Below are 20,456 nucleotides of genomic sequence, written 5' to 3' on the forward strand. Positions count from 1 at the left end.
GGTTGTGTAGCGCCGACACCAGCATGGAGTTCAATAAAAGTGCATGCAAACCTGGGCACTAGACTGAATAGAATTTTTTAATTCACTTCCTTTGTTTGGGCACAAGAACTACTAGTTTGGTTAGCGTTCTTTCTTCTTTACGAAAATGTTAATCTCACAAACGTAATTGTGTCGCATGCTCAATCAAATTACTTAGACAATTGACTTGGTTGAATGGTTCATGTCTTGCTTGTCAAAGCTTGGTATGAGGTTTGTACTTGAGTTCGAGTCCATTCACCCACAATTAGGTGCCCAGCAGGCCAGCCAAGGCACCCTCTTTCAGTCCCCACTTTCCCCCCCACTAGAGCCCCATCGGGCACCCAATCTGGATCTTTACCCTCTCAGGTTCCCTACCTAGTACAGTTCTTACGGTTCTTCTCATAGGGGGTGGAAATGACCATCTTATCCCCTACCCCAACACACTGCCCAGGTGGGGTCTACCCCCCTCTTATTAGAGGCACTAGGGAACTGTACGGGAACCTGAGAGGATAATTTTTCCACCCAATCCCTCTCAGGATTACCATAGTGGTGGCCTCACTATGGCCCAAAATATATATATATATATATATATGTCTGAAAAAAAAATTTATTTTCCTATCCTTTTATATTAATTTTAGAGTTTTCTTAATTGAGAGTGTCAGAATGACACATCTATAGTTGTATTTAAAACTTGGCATCTTCTTTTAATTGTCTCATGTTTTATTCGTAAAAGTAGTATAAGATAAGAGTATAAAAGGGTTTTCAAAAATAATTTGAACTTTTTTTTTTTTTTTGGTAGCAAAATAATTTAAAAGTAACATATTATCAAAATGTGTCATGTCATGCACATTTTTCGAGTATACATGTGACACATCATTACCCTCATTGAAAAACATTGTATAATTTACTAAATGGGTAAAAAAATAAAATTACAAATTATTTGACACCTTGAAGAATGTCAATAAAAAAATCCCACAGCATAATGTATGTTTGTATTGGATATGTGAGTGGCATCCCTAAGCCCCGTTTGGTTAGAATGGACTTAAGTGGATGGAAAAATGCTGACGTGACATTTTAAAATCTCACTCTATCTTTGTTTGGTTATCTGTTTTTTTTTTTGTAAGACTTTGTTTGGTTATCTTGGGGGTGGTAAATTTATAAAAGTTCAAAGAACATTATTAAATGTTTTTTTTTACTACTGTGGCACTTCAAAATACCACCTCTCTTCTATCCAAAATTCCACCAAACTTTGGTTAGTATTCATGAGAAAAGTAATTTTACCTCAACATTAATTGGTGAGACTTTGGTTAATATTCATGGGAAAAATAACTTTACCTCAATATTTCTGTCAACAAAACCCCACCAACATGTGGGTCCCATCTTCCTAACAATTCCATTCCACCTCCCCTTCTAAACAAACGGGGCTTCAAGGTTTCTCACCTCCCCCCCGACCCCCTCCTCTTTTTTTTTTTTTCTTTTTTTTTTTTTGGGGTTTCCACTAATGAGTATTTTTCTCCAAAATCAAAATCGGCCAAACCCGATTACAATTCCTATTGTTTCAGAACAAGCGATTCAATAGGGGTTCAAGCAGAATCTGGCTGATTTCGATCAATTCCCAGATGATTCTGGGAAAATAAGCCGATTCACCATCTCCGATTCCTATCATTTGGATCGGCCGATTCAATAGGAGTTTCTAGGTTGCAGACGGAATGTGACTGATTCTGACCAATTCTCAACCGATTCAATCTCCACCGGAACAAAATCGGATGGGAATTGACTGGACCCAATTCAAATTCTGATTTCTTGCTTTAAAACCCTGCTTTTGAGAAAGAGAGAGAGAGAGAGACATGGAGAAAGATATGGCGATGGACGACTTTAAAAACAGAGAGAGAGAGAGAGAGAGATGGAGATGGATGAGTTTAAAAACTGAATAATTCGCATGGAACAGTGCCCACTAAAATTACTGAGGAATGAGGATTGGATAATGAGTGAGAACTGAGAAGAAAACCCAAAAAAAGTTAGGGAGAGAGAAAGAGATGGCGGGGCCAGAGAGGGCTTGCGGCCAAGAAGCAAAGCTGTCACAAGCGCTTTCAGTTTGACTAGAATAAACCAAGTCCCCGTCGCTTCTCAGGTCTCTCTCTCTACAACTATATAAAGAGGAGACCCCATCACTACTACTCTCTACTCTCTACTCTCTCTAAGTCTCAACTCTCAACCACTACCACTCCTCCGGCCTCCGAGAGGAGAGACCCTCAGAATCAAATCAAATTACACTCTTTCCTATATAACCCACATCAATTATCACACACTTTTCTTCTCTAATTATTTTTCCACAAACATGGCCACATGGACCTCCTTAACATCTCCTACCCTTTTCCTTGTTCTTCATCTCCTTGCATGGGCACCTTCACTACTATGGGCTCGCCCTGCTACCTTCCTCCAGGACTTCCGTATTACTTGGTCTGATTCCCATATCAGGCAAATCAATGGAGGCATGGCCATCCAATTGGTCCTTGACAAAACTTCAGGTTTTTAAGTCTCTGTAACTACTCTTTCTATGTATATATTGGAATTTGAAGATTGGGTTCATTTAAATTTGGTAAAATTTTCAGGTTGTGGGTTTGTCTCCAAGAACCAATACTTGTTTGGGCGTGTCAGCATGAAGATCAAACTCATTCCTGGTGACTCTGCCGGCACTGTCACTGCCTTCTATGTACGCAATTCTGCATTTTCAAGTTCCCTGGTTTCCAAATCCTGTTCTTACCGTTTCCTTCTTTTCTTTTGCAGATGAATTCCAACACAAACACTGTTCGTGACGAATTGGATTTCGAGTTCTTGGGGAATCGAAGTGGGCAACCATACACAGTCCAAACCAATGTGTATGCTCATGGGAAAGGTGATAGAGAACAGAGGATCAATCTCTGGTTCGACCCATCTGCAGATTTCCATACTTATTCCATTCTATGGAATCACCACCATGTCGTGTAAGTTAAATTAAAACACTACCACAATACATAATAGAAAAGGAATATAATTGGGGAAACAATGGTGGTTTTTTGGTTGCAGGTTCTATGTCGATGAAATACCCATCAGGGTTTACAAGAATAATGAGGCAAGAGGGATTCCCTACCCCAAATTCCAACCCATGGGGGTGTACTCTACTTTGTGGGAAGCAGATAACTGGGCCACAAGGGGTGGACTTGAGAAGATCGATTGGAGCAAAGCACCTTTCTATGCTTACTATAAGGACTTCGACATTGAGGGTTGCCCTGTCCCAGGCCCTGCAACCTGTGCCTCCAACCCCATGAACTGGTGGGAGGGCCCTGCTTACCAGCAACTTGATGCCAATCAAGCTAGAAGATACAGGTGGGTCCGCCTGAATCACATGATCTACGACTATTGTGCCGACAGATCCCGCTATCCCGCCGTCCCACCGGAATGTGTTGCAGGCATCTAATCGAATGATCGATCAGTGATAACTCTTATATCTTCATCATGGGAGTTGGGAATAGTAAGAGAAGCCAAACACAATTATTGTAAAGAAGAATAAAGCTAGAGAGAAAATAAGCTTAGAATGGTGATTATTGTTTTTGTTGTGTTGTCTTGTGGTGTGGTGGGGATCGATCATGGCCAGAGTTTATTTTGAGAGATATGTTGCAAGCTTCCATTCTATTCTAGCTCTTCTAATAATGGTGCATGGCTAAGGTAGTCGGTTGGATATGTATATGGTGTATGTAACTCTCCCCATCAGGTCTGTATAAAATTATTTGCACAATTTGTAAGGACTTACTGAGATGAGATCTGTTTCATTATCAATGGAGAATAGGATTATAACCTTCGTCCTTACATTTCGTTCAGATTGATTACATAGAAAGAACCATCGTTAAAATATATAGCGAAATCTTATACAGAAATTTTACAAAATCTAAGGGCTACCGCCCTAAACACCCCCTCCAAAGAGACCCTCTAGTTTATCGAGGCCTAACCACAGATTATCGTGCAAGATGGGTCAATTCCTATGACCCTTCGAAATCAACCCACTTATGCAAATGACGGAATACAAGACATCAAATTTGAGTTACAGACGCTCTTTATCGTAGCTACTCGAATGGATTGAAATTGAATGAAACGAATGATTCGAATCTACAAGTGAATGGGTATGTTCTTACTTCTCAATCGTCTGATGTTTTAACAATGTCTTTTTGTTGGACCCTTGGCTTTGACTTAGTCGACCTTTAGATGAGCATGAACTATGTTATAGATGTAGAGAGATAAGATGAGAAATCTGAGATGGGTGGAGCTTAGAATCTTACGTACATGCATGAAGACGACGGTAACAACATTACAGAGAACTGATGGAGGACATCAATGAATGATGACAGCTGGTCTACCACAGGCACATTTCATCGAACACTTACTCACCTACACGAGCACCGACCAGGCGACCAGGTACGTACTGACGTTCTGTTGTATATTTAAAATCTGAGTCTCCGTATGGATCCAAAGTCAAAAAAATTCATCAAGTCTGAACTCTGAACTCTAAAGAAGAAGAGAAGGCTAAGAGAAGCTTTGGCTTTTTCTGTGGGACGGGGACCACTGCCAGGCTGCGTGGCTTTACACCAGCGCTAGGGCCAATGAGAATGCCTGCGGTTTCAATTTCCGGGGGAAAGATGAAATCTTTTGTCTTGAGCATTTAAGAATACTGTGTGTATATTCTCTAAAGATTACAATTGATTGCTTCCTTGATGGGTTAGGAAGCGTAAAGTTATAAATGAGGTTGGTCTCTTCCCCAACAATGTTCTTGCAATCTTCATCACTCTTGCACTATAGCTTGAATAGGCAAAAAGTTTCATGTTCTGTTCTATCGTATTGCTTGTTGGCAATCGTCTTCATGGCTTTAGGTACATAATACATCATTGTTATGATCCTAGGGTTCAAGTTTAATATGAGAACCCATAGAAGAAAGGCTCTCTACAACCTCCCGTCTCAGGGGTGTTTAGGGTTTATTTAAAAGCTCTAGGTTCCTCCTTGTGTACTGCTTGTTGACAGTCTTCATGGCTTTAGGTACACAACACATCTTTGTTTGCAGCTTACAATTGTGTTTCTAATTTTGACATGGTCCTAGTTTCAAGTTTAACATCATCCACACGGGTCAAAACTAGAGAGAATGTCAATGAATCCCACATCCCATTATGTGAGAGGATGCACACTGGAATCTGCACTCTGACATTGTGTGGTTCTTCTTCTTGTCCTTTTATATACATTTTCCCCTATATCATAGGACCAAATGTTTTTTGAAAGTACCAAGATGAATCTCAAATATTTTGGATGGGTGGACCTGCAAGGTCCTCTACCGATATGTCAAAATTCAACTTAAACAAAGTTTATCAAGTGATAAAATAAAGCTAAGGACTACAAGAGGATGATGCATGACATACATGGAACATTAAAAAACTAAGACGATACTTGATTGACTACGAGTCTAAAATTTAGCTAATGGATAAACCAAACTAACTTATATATCCAATGGTCAGAATTGTCACATCACTGGTGGTTTAGAATAATAGGATATACCAGTTCAAACTGAAATTGGACCTATAAAGTGTTCGATCTTTTAGAATATTTTTAAAAAAACTCTCTTTTTTCGGTTTCAATCCAAACATTAATTTTGATCGATCTTATCAATCAATTTGATCGATTTGATCTGTGTTTAAAAACCAAAACCAATACTAAACCGATAAAGAACTCAATTCGATTTTGATTCTTGACATAAACGATCATAAAAACAAAAATTTCTCAAGTGACCATCATTTCTAAAACATTTTAATTGTAGATTAATTCCTAGTCAACTTGTAGGTTTCAAATTTCAAAGGTTTGCTGTTCTGTCACACCTCCCTCCTCAGTATCACAAGTCGGGTCACGGGTGCATTCCCAACCCCAAGATGAGGCCAAAACACAACACCACAAGTATGAATACTATTTTTCTTAGACAAATTGGGATTTATACATAGGCCAAGATCACAAGTGCACAACTAGAATTGGGTCAAATTATGGATACGTGATACCCAAGAAGACGAAAAAAAAAGACCATTAATAAAGTGAATTGGACCCGCTTGTGTAGGCCTAAAAACTCCATAGACGTTTACTTCTTGGGCCCCTATGACGTAGATAGACTAAGAGTGGTTTGACTCTCTCAATTGTCTTACTTTGCAAAAAGTAAGAAGAGACCCTTTTTAATCTAATCAAGATTAAGCTAAGAAGAAGGTTTTGATCTAGAAAGTCATGGACTTTTAAACAAACCAGTTTCTCACTTCTCATTTTCCATGACTGACCACCACCACCACCAAACTTTTTCTGGCTGAAACCGGTTGGCCTCCAATAATTATAGGTACCAAATATCTTGTCCTCGGAAAAAGAAAAACTGAAAAGTGCATTTCAACCTCTTCAATAATAGAACACTAGAATTTTTTTTTTCCTTTCTTCTTTGTCGGATTTATGGTTGGAATCAAGATTGAGAGGAGAAATCATCAATGGCCCCATCGACATAATTAATTTCTTTTTTTTGCTTTCCAAGAAGAGTCTTTAGTTTCTTATTGATTATGAAAGCAAAGTGAAACTTCCCCATTACTCGGTCTACACTACAGTATCTAAGAAGCAAATAAACTTTAAGGATTGTACCTCGTCTATCATCTAATGTTTAACGCTTAAGTAATACCATGCCTGTTATGTGCATAATGGGGCTTGACATCTAGTGTATTGACATTAAATTGGACCAATTTAGTATCAAATAGATTAAAAGACTTGATTTAACGCGTTTCATCGTTTTGAAGCTTTTGACGTATTGATCAAGTACCTAACATTTAGTATCAGAGCCATGGATCACGTCATGGGTTCAAGAAATAGATCATAAATAAGAGAGGATGAGAGTTAATGATGAATCCAGAGTCCAATCATAACACCATATTACTATTGGTGAAGAAAGAAGCACCATAGGTGTAAGAAACGTTTTTTTTTTTTTTGGTAAAGTAGTGTAGGAAACTTAATCCTATGATATATGACACTTGTATTTTTCAAGTCATCTCAGAAAATAAATTTCTCAACTACTATAAACAGAAAGAATGTACATGCTTTAATGATACAACAATTTTGAGTGAATATTTTGTTGAAATTAACATACCAAACCCAACAAAATAAATTGGGCACCAATACAATCACACCATTACTATAGAAAAGTGAGGTACATGTTTTAATAAAGGGCGAAGTATATTTGGTTGGTCAGACTAGATAAGCTTATCTGGTTGATCCAAAAATCTTCCATGTTGGACATTATGATAGATACTTTAAGGTCCTTACTCACATGTCAAGTTCCATCCTAAACAGTGTTTGCCAAGCAATGGAAACAAAGCTCTTAAAATCTAAGACTTTGGAAGATTGTATAGTAGTTGTTGAAATATCGTCATACACAAGGGATTGCATGATTAATTTTGAGAATGAAATTTGACAAATGACCTATCTAGATCATGCACTATTTACCCAACTCAAAAATTGCCACCTGTAAAGTCCGCAACAAAAATTTGTGGATCACCAAGAAAAGCTTATCTTGATTTGACAGGCCGTGAAGTGGCATTTTCCCCTTCAACAAATTATGTGACATTATTTCTGCAGGGAAACTTTGGAAATCACGGGAAAATTTTGTGATTCCATCACTACATTTACAATAAACATTTCAAGCCACACAATAAGAACAAAAGGATATTAGGTTCCAGTGGATCCCAACAAACACAACCAGACGCAGTTATTTACATTCAAAAATCATGCTTACTGAAAAATATTCTACGAACAATATCACAAAAAGCACCTAAGGTGCCTCTCAAATCATGGGATTTTGAAATCAACCGTTTGGATATATGATAAAATCATAAGATTTCAAACCAATGATTTTCAAATTCATTGTTTGGTTTGCATTAATGAAATTTTATGATTTGACATTATTTTTTTTCAACTTTACAATGTAAATTAACAATAAAAAAAAAGATAAATTATTATTGACACAAAGGTCTGTTATTTGTCCAAATGTCACAAAGCATTTAGTCTGTCATGTGAACAGATGATAAATCCACTCCAACCATTGGATAGAGAGGTCATGGTCTAGATTAATCATGTGTCAAATTTCAAAGTCTAATTCAATCAAGTGAGAGGGTTGGGCACGCCACTAGCTTTCGGCTGTGCCCAATGGAGAGGGTCGGATGGGGAGGGCAGAGGTATCATTTCCATAGGGGTTGGGAGAGAGTTAGACTCAGGCTGGGCACAGCGCCGACGTATTGGCACACATCCTGTATATGCCTATGCATGTGTACCAGTACTTCAGACAATACTCTGCACTCTCACCTCTTAGTGAGAACAGAGGGTTTAGATTTTTTTTTTTAAAAAAACACACAAAAATAGGTGGGTCAGATTTGTCTGGTGAGTTTTGGAAACTTCACCTTCCACTGTTACATGGATAATTACCCAAAAAAAATTATATGAAATTGCCATCCAATGAGTAACATGGGAGATAATTTGGGTATTGTGTGTACCTCCAGGAGAGCGAAATACCTAGCTGACAGTGAACCCCAAGGCTGATCCAATTAGAGAAAAATTACTTCTAGCAAATGCAAACAGCAAATAATACTATAAATTTCTTCAAAGAAAAGAACCAGCACTGAATAAACTTGAAAATGATAAGAAAAGGCTTCACCACACAGACAAGCATCCAAATCCCTCAGTCAAAGAAGCTGATGCCCGAGTCCTGCAACAAGAGAAAACATGCATCAGATAGAAAACTACTACACTGAAAGCCAAGAACAACACACAAAATTTCTTTGAAACAGTCTGCATTCTTCTAAGAGAAGATGGTTCAGGAGTTCAAACAATCCTCTATTTGAAAAGAATTTTCCGGGATGCTCTTTTTTTCATGTCATTAACAAGTAAACAATTTTCTGTAGAATATGATCCCCATGTTTGTTATTCATCAACTCTTCCCAGGATAATTTCACTTATAAAAGGTTAGAAAACAACAGATATTATCTCCATACAACCCACTAAAGAAAGGGATGAACAGACAATATATGTATGCACCCAAAAAACTGTAACAATGATCATATGTCTAATGTACTTGGAATCCATCACCCAACACCTCAAACAAAGGAAACAGTAATTCAAAGGATGAGATTCAAAGAGAGATCACTCGGTTACAACAAAAATGCCAATGCAGATGATTACTTGGAGCAGCATTCCTTGGTTAATCCTTTCAGGTTGGCATTCTGGCATCAATTCTTACACAGTAAAATTTTCCTAACTGTATACATTAAGAAAAATAGCTTCAAATGTATATTATTTATTTTACATAGCTGGCACATTAAGAAAAGTAGCTACAAATGTACAATATATATCAGATTTTTATTGTTCCAGTAGGTTGAAACAACCTAAACTTAGACCACATGGACTTCTTTTTTTATTTTTATTTTTTTGGTGCCAATTGATTACCTTCTTATTTTTCCAGTCCTTACTCCTATGTCAGTATATATCCCATAGAAGATCAAAGCTCTACACAAGTACAAGCAGAGCAATCTGTTTCCAACAATGGATTCAGAGTATTTTTTTTAATAAATAATCAATGTTCTGTCATCACATTCACTTAACCTCCACGGAAATTATCCTGAAGAATGGAGAATTCAAAATTGCAATATATCATAAAGAAAACCAGCTGATAGAAGTAGAAACACAACGGTTAAGTGCGAAAAGCATCGCGCACCATGGATCGGGAAATAGAGTAGACATCAAAAGAACAAAATAGAAACAGATAAGAGATCTAGTTGAAGGGTCATGTGTGTGTGTGTGTGTGTGTGTGTGAGAGAGAGAGAGAGAGAGATTGATAAGGTTATGCTTTCTAGACAAGAGAACAATCAATCTAACTCATCTCATACTCAACCAGATCCATAGAAACAACAATCAAGAAAGCAAACCTCGGGGGATGGGAGAGAGAGCATGGTTTTAAAAATCGGAAATCGAATCGTTGAATCGGTCATGACCGATCCGATACGGCCGATTCACACTCAAAACCCTAGAAATTTCCCTGTTTTTGGATCTTTGGACCAATTCCGATCCGGATATCATCACTGTCCTATTCCGTCTCTGATTCTGCATTCTCAAACCTTGAGAGAGAGAGACATTCGTCATTGTCAATTCAGATAACAGAGCCATCATCAATTCTACTTGTCTGGTTATCTCTTGCTCAATCATTCACCTTTCCTTGTCAAGGAAGTCGAGAGGGTCAAATCATGAACAAGGCCCATAAGTGAAATTTGAAATCTCTAGGGTCGGTGCATGATTTGGAATCTCACCAAATCAAGGGATCAAATGTGTGCTTGAATTGTATGATTTCAAATCTTACCATTAATTAGGCATCCAAACAAGGGATTTGGTTTTGGGTTATTTGGAATCCAGCATAGTTGTCAAGGCGACTAGGCGATACAAGGTGATCGAGGGGCACCTAGGTGCCTAGACAATAAGGTGCCCACAGTGTGCAGTTTATGTGGTAGCGACGATAATTTTATATAATTACGCTTATATGCAACATAGAAGCCATATTAATGCAACATGATATAATTATGCTATTGATGACCTAATATGAAAAAATCAACATATAATAAACAAGCCATATGATATAAGTATATTCATCAAAAGCAATAAATATAAATCAACGTAAACTCATAAAGTGTCAAAAAAATTAAAATTGATAAGGTGGCCGCCTTTCTTGCATCAATTAAGGCTGCGTACATTATGACCCTCCCCAGACCCCACAGTGGTGGGAGCCTCGTGCACTGGGTACGCTCTTTAGTAGCCTTGGACCCAAGAAGGCATCTAGGCGACTCCTTGACAACTTTGGAATCCAGCCACCTAAATCAAATCACCCGATCCAAAGATACCGCTAATTCATTTGATTCTAAAATGTGCAAACTTAACTGGAAACTCTTAAATCATTGTTTCTAAAACAGACTGGAGATGAAGATTGGCAGTCAAGCAAGGGAGCCCAATCAGTTCAGGCTTGCAACTGCCCTAAGCTAACAAAATGCTAATAGCTGATTAGCCAGGTTGATTGGCTTAACTTCAACCAGCCTGCCCTCCTTGAACCTGGCTAATCAGTTCAATTAGCCAGGCTGATTGGCTTAACTTCAACCAGCCTGCCTTCCTTGAACCTAGTCACTGATACTCCAGAAAGGATGCACTTTCTAATGATGTGAATGACTCCACATGCCTAAGGAGTTGCTCTCCCCTTCCAACACAAATGTAATGCAGAACAAGAGTCGAATAAAGGCACTATTACTCTTTAGCATTGACTTTGACGCAACTGGTTCTGAACAGTATGGGCAGCTTCCAAATAGAACATTGAATGATCTACAGTACAAGGAAAAAATAAATCAATGATTGAAGAGGAAAGCTAATGTACCCTTTCTAGAAATAATGCAAAACTCTTAAGAGATGCTTGAAACAAAAGCAAAACCAAATCTGAAAACGAATTCAACATACTGCCTGTTGTTGTGATGGAACACAACCAATCCCCAAGACATATGCTCTATGGAAAGCTCGGCTGCAATTGCATTATTACACGTATAAGGACCACTTCCGCTCTTAACTCCAAGGTCATCATCATCTTTGCTAGAAACACAATGATAAATTCTATGATCGAATTAGTATGAAAAATATGAAAGCAGGTATTTCCTACTGAATAACCAGAAGATACTGAGCAAAACAAATTCCACATTCAAATTCCTGATTGTCTTTCTGAATATCTGGAGGCCCAGGTAGTACAGTCTCCTATGATTGCAAGATTTTCATAGAATGGTTTGTCCTTCATCCTACACAATGAACAGATTACATAAAGATCCAATCTTATGGTATGAGTGGTATTCAAACAGACCATGTCTGACAGGAAAATGTTCCAAAAAAAGGCATCCCAGAGATCAGTAGCCAGGAATAACATAAGAGCCAGATGCAGAATATGGAATGATAAGTTAAGGCTGGGGAGTAACTTGCTTTTCAACATCCAATATATTTTATGACTAATGTGCAGATGCAGGGAACAGATTGAGAAATAGGAATCAAGAAAGAGTACTTGAAAGGAGTATGGCTTTTTAATTGTTCATGTAACACAAAATAGAAATAGACTTTCGGACAGAAGATTTCATCTGGTAGGTGAAACTTGAGTCAATTGTTCATGTAACAAAAAATAGATATAAACTTTTGGACAGAAGATTTCATCTGGTTGTGAAATTTGGGTGAGAATTCATGGAATGGAATGACTAAAACTGTAATAGCTTTGATTTTGTCACCCTACCCCCCCCCCCCCTTTTTCTCTCCTCTTTAAAATGCAATATGAGGCATTTCTGATGATTTCTCAACAATAAAATAAAAAAAACAAGTTCAATATTCATATCCCACTCATAAGACTGCAAAACGTAATGGACAGAACTCCCACATTTGACACTGATCCAGTTCAGGGGGTTTTGGTAGCTTGAAAGGGAAAGGATACGCTTCATAACTGAGTAACCATAAGTAAATTTCAGAGACCCTAAAACCCAATTATGTGTCAAACAAGAGTGGCTTGCTGATAACTTATGGTGCTCTTATATTTAGAACTAGCATGATCATCCTTTAGTTGTTATGAGATTCTATTTTCTATTATCCAGGATGCATGGTTGGAAACTCAACCAGGGGGATTGTAAATAATCATCAAAGTCACTTACTGAGTGCTCAAAAAATTAAGAGAATTCAACAGCTCAATGCTTTTTATCACATGGTAGAGTTCAGCTTCTAATATTTAATCAGAACACCATATAGAGTATTCTAGAGCTGTCGCACATGCATGTTCATTCTATGAGGGCACAGATTGGCATGCACATGAATCTATGAGGTTCAGTTTTCAATTAGAACCATGAAGAAAAACATGCACAGGCTTATGCAATCACTATGAGATCACAAACAAAAAACAATGAAGGACTTAAAAATAACATCGTGTGGCATTGCTCCTCTATTTCTTTCTCATAGAATCTATTATGGAATCTGGACCCAGAAAACAATAACCAACATAACTCAGCATCGCCAAATGACTAAGAAGCAATTATAGCAGCAGTAGTACACAATTTCAGATGAACTCTACTCTCGTAAAGAAGTTGGGTAGTAACCATTTACAGACAACACAATACAACAATTGTTCCCAAGCCAAATTTGGACCTTGACATGGTGAGTAGACGTGCCCAAAAATAGAGGTTACAAACCATCAATGCATGACAAATAAAAAAAAATCTTAACAAGGTTGATTTTGCAATATGTAGCACAAGATGTCTGTCTCAGATCAACAACCCAGAGAACTCAGTTAATATTTTCCAAGATAGAGCAAAACTCCTGAAGTTTCTCCAAATGCTGGACCTACATGTAAATTAAATGCAAGACTCCTTGAACACAGGAGTCATTGATAGCACCTCCCATAGCCCAAACAGAAAGAGGAAACTTCTAACACCACACTAGTTGCAAATATATTAGGGAACAACAACAAAATATTAGGCTGTAACATATTTTCCATTTTTGTTATCACGAGAATGAAATGAAAAAAGAAACAGAAAAAGAAAAAAGCCTCAACAGTAATATTAATGAAATTAGTATTGGTGTTGTTACTATAACTGTAAATCAATATAAAGATATCTTGATACATTAACTTGATAATAAAAGTGTCATTTTTACATTAACTTGATATAAATATGCAATTATATTACTTATTAAAAGTAAATTGTTCTTAATAATCATAGTAACAAAATAATATATGATCATGTTGTACTTTTGAGGATAGTTTGACCCTCTTCTTCTCACCCTCTAATGTAATATCTTTTCTTAGAAAAATAACATTAAGACTGACAAAACCAGAAACAGGAAGAACCAATACCTGTATGAAGAATGACCTCCATCTTAGAAGATGGACCTCCAACTCTCGCTCTTTCGACAAGATTTGGAAACCATCTTCTTTGATGTCAGCTCCAAGCTTCACTCGCTTCGCCATGGCACTCTTGTGGACTCTCCTAGGAACAAGCACATTGTTGCTTTTTGGAGCCTTGATGTTTCCTTTCAGTCTCCTAGCCCGCCCCTCTGGACTTGTAAGGCTGGAGTCTTTGTATAGCTCTCCCCTCCCCCTTTTCCCCTGTGTATTCTCCCCCCCCCCCTCCTCTTTTCTGTCCCTCGTTTGGTAATATATTTTATTCACCAAAAAATAAAATAAAATACCTGCGTGAAGAAGAAGATGACTGAAACTCACGGTTAGACTTCTTAGGTCACTAACCATAAGCACATGTTTATTTATAATAAAAAGACATCATACTTACAATCAAGGACATGACTTATGTGTAATTACACATAAGCTCCAAACAAGAAAAGAAGTATTACAATACCCATGTGGCAACTTTAACACTCCCGCTCAAGCATAAATATCACCCATGCCCAGCTTGGAACACCTTTGAAGAAACACACTTTTGAACAAAGATTTAGTAAACAAATCACCAAGCTGTTGAGAAGAACTGACAAATGGAGTGGACATCACCTTCCACATTACAGCTTCGGGTATAAAATGACAATCAACTTCAATATGCTTGGTCCTTTCATGGAAGATTGAATTACTAGCAATATAGATAGCAGTTTGATTATCACAATATATATCATAACTGGAATCCAAGCTCCTGAAGCAAAGACCTTAACCAGATCAACTCAACTGCAATATGAACCATAGCTCTAAACTCAGCTTCACTGCACTAGATCTAGCCACTGTAATTTATTTCTTACTTCTTTAAGTAAGAAAATTACCACCAACAAACGTTCAGTAACTAGTGGTTGACTTTCTATCTCTTTCACACCAGCCCAGTTAGCATCAGAGTACCCAACAACATCAATATGGTTATAAGGCTTATAGATAAGATCTTTTCCTAGAGCATCCTTAAAATACGACATGTTGCCTCCTAGTGTGCCTGTTTAGGTTTCTTCATGAATTTACTAATAACACTTACCGCAAAAAAGATGTTAGGCTTGGTCATAGTAACGTAGATGAGCTAACCAATCAGTCTCCTACATCGATGTTTATCTACAAACTCCTTATCGTCATACGCACCGAATTTCTAGTGAGGATCCATGGAAGTATCAACAGGTTTGGAACCCAACATACCAATCTTAGATTGAAGGTCAATAACATATTTTCTCTAAGTGAGACTAATACTTTTCTTACTATGAACAACCTTAAGCCCTACAAAATATCGGAGAACATCTAAGTCCTTCACCTGAAAGTGTATACTCAAATATATGAGGTTGATTATTTTGAGACCTTTTCTCTAGTTGTGCATCTGAATCCTGTTCATGTGCTCATTTCTTTGGCAGTTAATTTTGATTAGCCATTATATCAATTAGATATTAAAAATCCCTTTTATATAATGATTTGCATGAGGAGTTGTTCATAGAGCAACCTCCTGGGTATGTTGCTCAAGGGGAGAATGTTGGGAAAGTTTGCAAATTACATAAGGCGATTTATGGGTTGAAACAATCATCGAGAGCTTTGTTTAATAGTTCAGTTCTATTGTTTCCCAATGTGAATTCACACTGTGTTATTCTGACCATTCAGTTTTTGTTCATCGTCGGAACTCTAGGATGATTGTGTTGATTGTGTATGTTGATGATATTATTATATCTAGTAATGACTCATCTGGTATTACAGAGGTGACACTTATTTGTATCAGCATTTTCAAATGAAAGATTTAGGTGCTCTCAAGTACTTTTTTGGGATTGAAGTGCTTCGGAGTAAGAAGGGAATTAGCCTTTCTCATAGACAAAATCTATTGGATCTTTTGTTTGAGACTAGTATGCTTGAATCATATGCCTATTGATACACCTATGGAACCATATCAGAAGTTGGAGCAAATGATACTGAGGAACTTGCAGATAAGCAATAGTACAAGAGACTTGTGTGTAAACTTACTTATCTTATTGTTACCTGACCTAGGATAACATTTGTTGTTGGCGTCATAAGGCAGCTTATGGAATCACCTAAGAAGGTTCTTTGGGAAGCTACTTGTAGGATTTTGCAGTACCTTTTAAGGATGCTCTAGGGAAGAGTCTTATTTATAGACCTAATAATCATGTTGATTTGGTTGGATACTCCAATGTTGACTGGGCTGGTGTTGAAGGTGATAGAAGATCTACCACTGGTTATTGTACTTTTTTTTTGGTAAATTTGTTATGTGATGAGGCAAAAAATAGACTATCGTAGCAAGATCTATTGTTGAGGCTAAGTATAGAACTATGGCTCATACTGCAGCTGAGTTAATGTGGTTGAAATCACTTCGTCAAGAGCTTGGGTTTCCAATAACTAAAATTATAACTATGTTTTGTGATAATCAAACGGTCATCTACATTGCTAGCAGTCTAGTTTTTCACGAGAAGACCAAGCATATTGAGGTCGATTGTCACTTTATAAGGGATGAAGTAATGAGGAAGTTGAATTCTTCTCCATTTGTGTTCTCTATGAATCAACTCAATGATATGTTAACTAAAGATTTATTTCGTCCAAGTTTTCTTGTTGGTTGTTCCAAGTTGGGCATGGGTAATGCCTATACTCCAGCTTGAGGGGGAGTGTAAAGACTTTAGTTGTGTGTGGCAACCAAGGATTTAAGTGTCGATATTGGATATCGTATCGGAAAGATGATTTTAAGAATCGTATTATATCAGAGAGACGCAAGATATACTAAAGACATGCATGGTAATGGTAAAGAAATGCATGGATGTGCTTATGATACATATAAAATACAGTTTTGAAGCATAAAACACCTTATTATGCAATCTGTAAATATATATCAGCTAGATGCAATGATTTAAGTTGTTTCTACCTAATCTAGTGGTGCATAACAAAAAAAAAGTAAGAAGAAAGAAATTTGAGCACATAAAAAAGTGATCAGCGACTTTACCACTTTTTCGCCAAAATCTGTTTCGATCTGTGATTTGAATACTGTAAGTCCCCAAAACTTGTTGAAATGGCGAAAATTAGAATCCTCTTTGATTAAGATGATTTCCTCCAACTCATGTCGAAGAGAAAAAAAGTTCCCAAGGCCTACAGTTGCTCAGTTTCATATCTCACTCACAGTTTCTGTCTTGCAAGTTTAAATGATGTGTTTCTTACCTGCATCAGACCGTATCAATCCCATATCAGACCATATCGGCCCCGTATCAATCAATTCAAACTTTTTTTGAAAAATAAGTATCATATCGATAAGTATCCTATCGATACCAATACGACAGCTACCGATAATTAAAACCCTGGTGGTGACATTTAGTATATATGGTGACACTTCACAATATATATGGTGGTGTTTAGTATTCTAGTGTAGTGTAGTTGGTTTAATATTTTAGTTATTTGTAGTAGCATTCTGTTATGACTTATGACTGTGTGGAGTCATAACAATTATTAATAACTACTTACCCTAACCATGAAATTACACTCTAGAAAAGTCATGGGCTGAGTTTCTTCCTCTCCTATGATTCTCTCTCTTTCTCCTTCTTCTTCTTCTTCTCATGCATTGGTACTGAATTTATTCTGTCTAATACTGTCACACCTGGCATCCTTGAGAGAATAAATTGCGAAAAGCAGTCACAAATGTGTCATTACAGTAACTTTGCAACCATCCACACTTTTAGATAAACAAGACAAGCCGGACAATTCAAAACTTCTCTAGGATATAAGGAGATTGCGGATAAAATTAATAAAGAAAAATATAATTAAATCAAAATACAAAGTTTATTAATTTCAAACTTGCTACACATGAGCACCTTATTCATTAGTTATTAGAAATAAGGATAGTTAAGGAAGGTACGAGGTCTTAGTATGTGAAGCCCAAGCAACTGTAGGTAAGAGTGACTGCAATATTTATCTGACCCATCCACGCTCTACAGTAACTGTGTTTACCTCTGTATACATTGAGAAGAAGAAACATGAAGAGAGAGCCATTTTGGCGCATCTAGATTGCTCAACATATGTCTACCAGTATAAGGAACATGATTTGAGAAATAATGCTGCATAGAAATGTATGACAGTGAAACAACCACCAGATCCAAAATAGGTGCTGACCAAAAGATTGAAAATCCTACAATAAGTTGATACCCATATAATAAAGAAGCTTCATTTATTGGTTCCTCTAAATCACGTTTAGTTTCTACTGAAAACTAAGCTAGGATCATTACAGTAATACACATTGCCAACTTGAAACCAAGAATCTATTGGAAAAGTGGTGGGAATGGATGTTGAAACTTAGAACAACAACAAACTTGCTAATGTACTATAAAGCACATTATGAAAAGGGGACAAGACTGAGACTTTCAATATCACCTAGAATCAAGAGACTTCAGATCCCATAAAGGAATTTAGAGGTCAGTAAGATTTTGTTGATTAAAACCCCATAGATCTACCTTAGCAAGACTGTTCACATTTAATTTTTGAAATGATGAAATGCATTGGGTAATCCTATCTTTATAATTCTTCCTCTCCTTTCCTTGAAGATATTGATGGACAAATATCTGCCACAATGCACAGCCGACCATTCTCATCAAGCAGAGGAAAGGAGTAGGAAGGACAGCTGACAAAGAGGTCTTATCAACCTACAACCAGTCATTCTGTATCTACTTAAATATCAAGACAAAAGTTTTTCCTTCTTTTTTAGAGTGGAAATTCTAATTCACAAGTAAGTAATGAATTCAATGAAGTTTACACATTCATAACCCATAGTTCCTATTAAGGAACAAAAGAAAATAGGAAAATATAAAGATAAATGTGATAAAAGAAACCTAAGTAAAATGTGGATGGCGAGAAGGAAGAGCATAAAACCTGAAATAGCAGAAAAAAATATGCAGGAGAGTAGAGAAGCATATTATTTTCACAGAATAAGGCAAGAAGGGGGGTGGGTGAGAAAAGAAAAAAACACAAAGAAATGTCATACCATGAATAAAGAGGGCATCTACTGAAAAAGGGCACATTGCACCGTAGATTGTCTACCATGTTGAGTTACTCCTTGAAATTTGCTCAAATGAACAAACGAACGAATGATGCCTAACTAAAGCAAATAGATATTTCAAATAATCTGTATTCGCAGATGGGGAGAATCCAGGGTAAGAGAAATAAAATTTCAGAATACTCTTTTTGAGATTGAAATGTCTGGTTCAATTCAATTGGACACAATTTTTTATAAGATAGTCTATATGGTGTTAATTGTGTATGGATGGATCACTTTTGATCCTAAATGGGGGTGGAAACTGGATAGGCACAAACCCTAAATTTTGAAACAGATGGTAAAGTTCAGGAAGGAAACCGCACCTGCAAATTCGAGAGAAAAAATCTCTGCAGATGAAGAGGGACGACCGGTGTAGTCTTCTATAACTACAGAACTGCTACCCAGTTTGTCAAATCGCTTGCCAGAGCTCCTGCCTGCCCACAGCCACTTCTGCACGTCCGTTGGCCCTTTCATATGGGAGGGAAATTTGTGTTGCCAATTGCCATGGATCGATGGATGTTATCCAGAGCCTGCACACCTTATTACATTTAAAATAGTTGTAAACCGGCCTTAGAATCGAATCGGACGCATGGCTTTATGAAACGGTTGCCCGAGGAATCGCCCCATCCGTAGCAGTATCGGTGGCCCCGATCCCAATTCCTGGTCGGTCGATCCTATATCAATGGATCATTACGAACGAAGGGTAAAATGCTAAAAAAAAATCACTTTTAAATGAATGACAAGGGTAAAACTGCCGATCCAGATCGGTATCAGTTGAGACTTGAGACCGATCCCGTACACGATATCGATTCTTAAAACCCTGATTGGATAGGGTTTCTTTTTCGACCATGTTGGTATATTTACTATGGTTGAATAACCCGACTAGAGCGAGTCCCCGAGTCGAGTCAAAATTTTGAAAAATCTGATTAAGAGTCAAATAAGACTCGGTATTTTTACTTGAGTCATGAAAAAATTGACGAGTTTAGTTGTTTTTAAAAAAATCATAAAACTAGTTCACTTAGAAAGTGAGTTAACTAAATAGTAAATCCATAATTTAAAACAATAAGAAAACCTCAACTCCTCAACTCTCTTCTCTTGTTCAATGGTATAAACTCAAAATGTATTGATATGCAATAATTATCACCTTTAATTCCTCCAATTCCTCTAATAGGGGGGGTGGATCCCACCTTGGACAGTGTTTTTAGGTAGGGGTAGGGTGATCATTTCCACCCCCATTTGAGGAATTGAAGGAATTGGAGGAGGCAGCGAATTGGAGGGGCTAATGATTCATTGATAAGTGATTACTTGATTATTTTTCATATTTTTTGTATTTTT

General features: G+C 37.2%; 1 protein-coding gene across 2 annotated transcripts; it reads left to right on the plus strand.

Moving 5' to 3' along the window:
• Positions 1-2,348: 2,348 nt before the first annotated feature.
• LOC122659845 (probable xyloglucan endotransglucosylase/hydrolase protein 6) lies at positions 2,349-17,553 on the plus strand. Of its 2 annotated transcripts, XM_043854988.1 has the most exons (6): positions 2,349-2,546; positions 2,631-2,731; positions 2,806-3,002; positions 3,085-3,477; positions 9,074-9,084; positions 17,541-17,553. In XM_043854988.1, the coding sequence occupies exons 1-4, from the start codon at positions 2,357-2,359 to the stop codon at positions 3,473-3,475; spliced, it is 879 nt and encodes a 292-aa protein (XP_043710923.1). In that variant the 5' UTR covers positions 2,349-2,356; the 3' UTR covers positions 3,476-3,477; positions 9,074-9,084; positions 17,541-17,553. The 2 variants fall into 2 exon arrangements, with proteins under 2 accessions (XP_043710923.1, XP_043710924.1); XM_043854989.1 differs by lacking the exons at positions 9,074-9,084; positions 17,541-17,553 and having other exon boundaries at positions 3,085-3,503.
• Positions 17,554-20,456: the final 2,903 nt, after the last annotated feature.

This window comes from Telopea speciosissima, chromosome 4, assembly GCF_018873765.1.
Source record: "Telopea speciosissima isolate NSW1024214 ecotype Mountain lineage chromosome 4, Tspe_v1, whole genome shotgun sequence".
NCBI classification, from domain to species: Eukaryota; Viridiplantae; Streptophyta; class Magnoliopsida; order Proteales; family Proteaceae; genus Telopea; species Telopea speciosissima.

Bases quoted from the DNA above. Each gene is read 5' to 3' on its own strand.
- LOC122659845 (XM_043854988.1), top strand. From the start codon at position 2,357: ATGGCCACATGGACCTCCTTAACATCTCCTACCCTTTTCCTTGTTCTT. The intron at 2,547-2,630 runs GTTTTTAAGTCT...TAAAATTTTCAG, and splicing joins GGTCCTTGACAAAACTTCAG to GTTGTGGGTTTGTCTCCAAG. The intron at 2,732-2,805 runs GTACGCAATTCT...TTTCTTTTGCAG, and splicing joins GCACTGTCACTGCCTTCTAT to ATGAATTCCAACACAAACAC.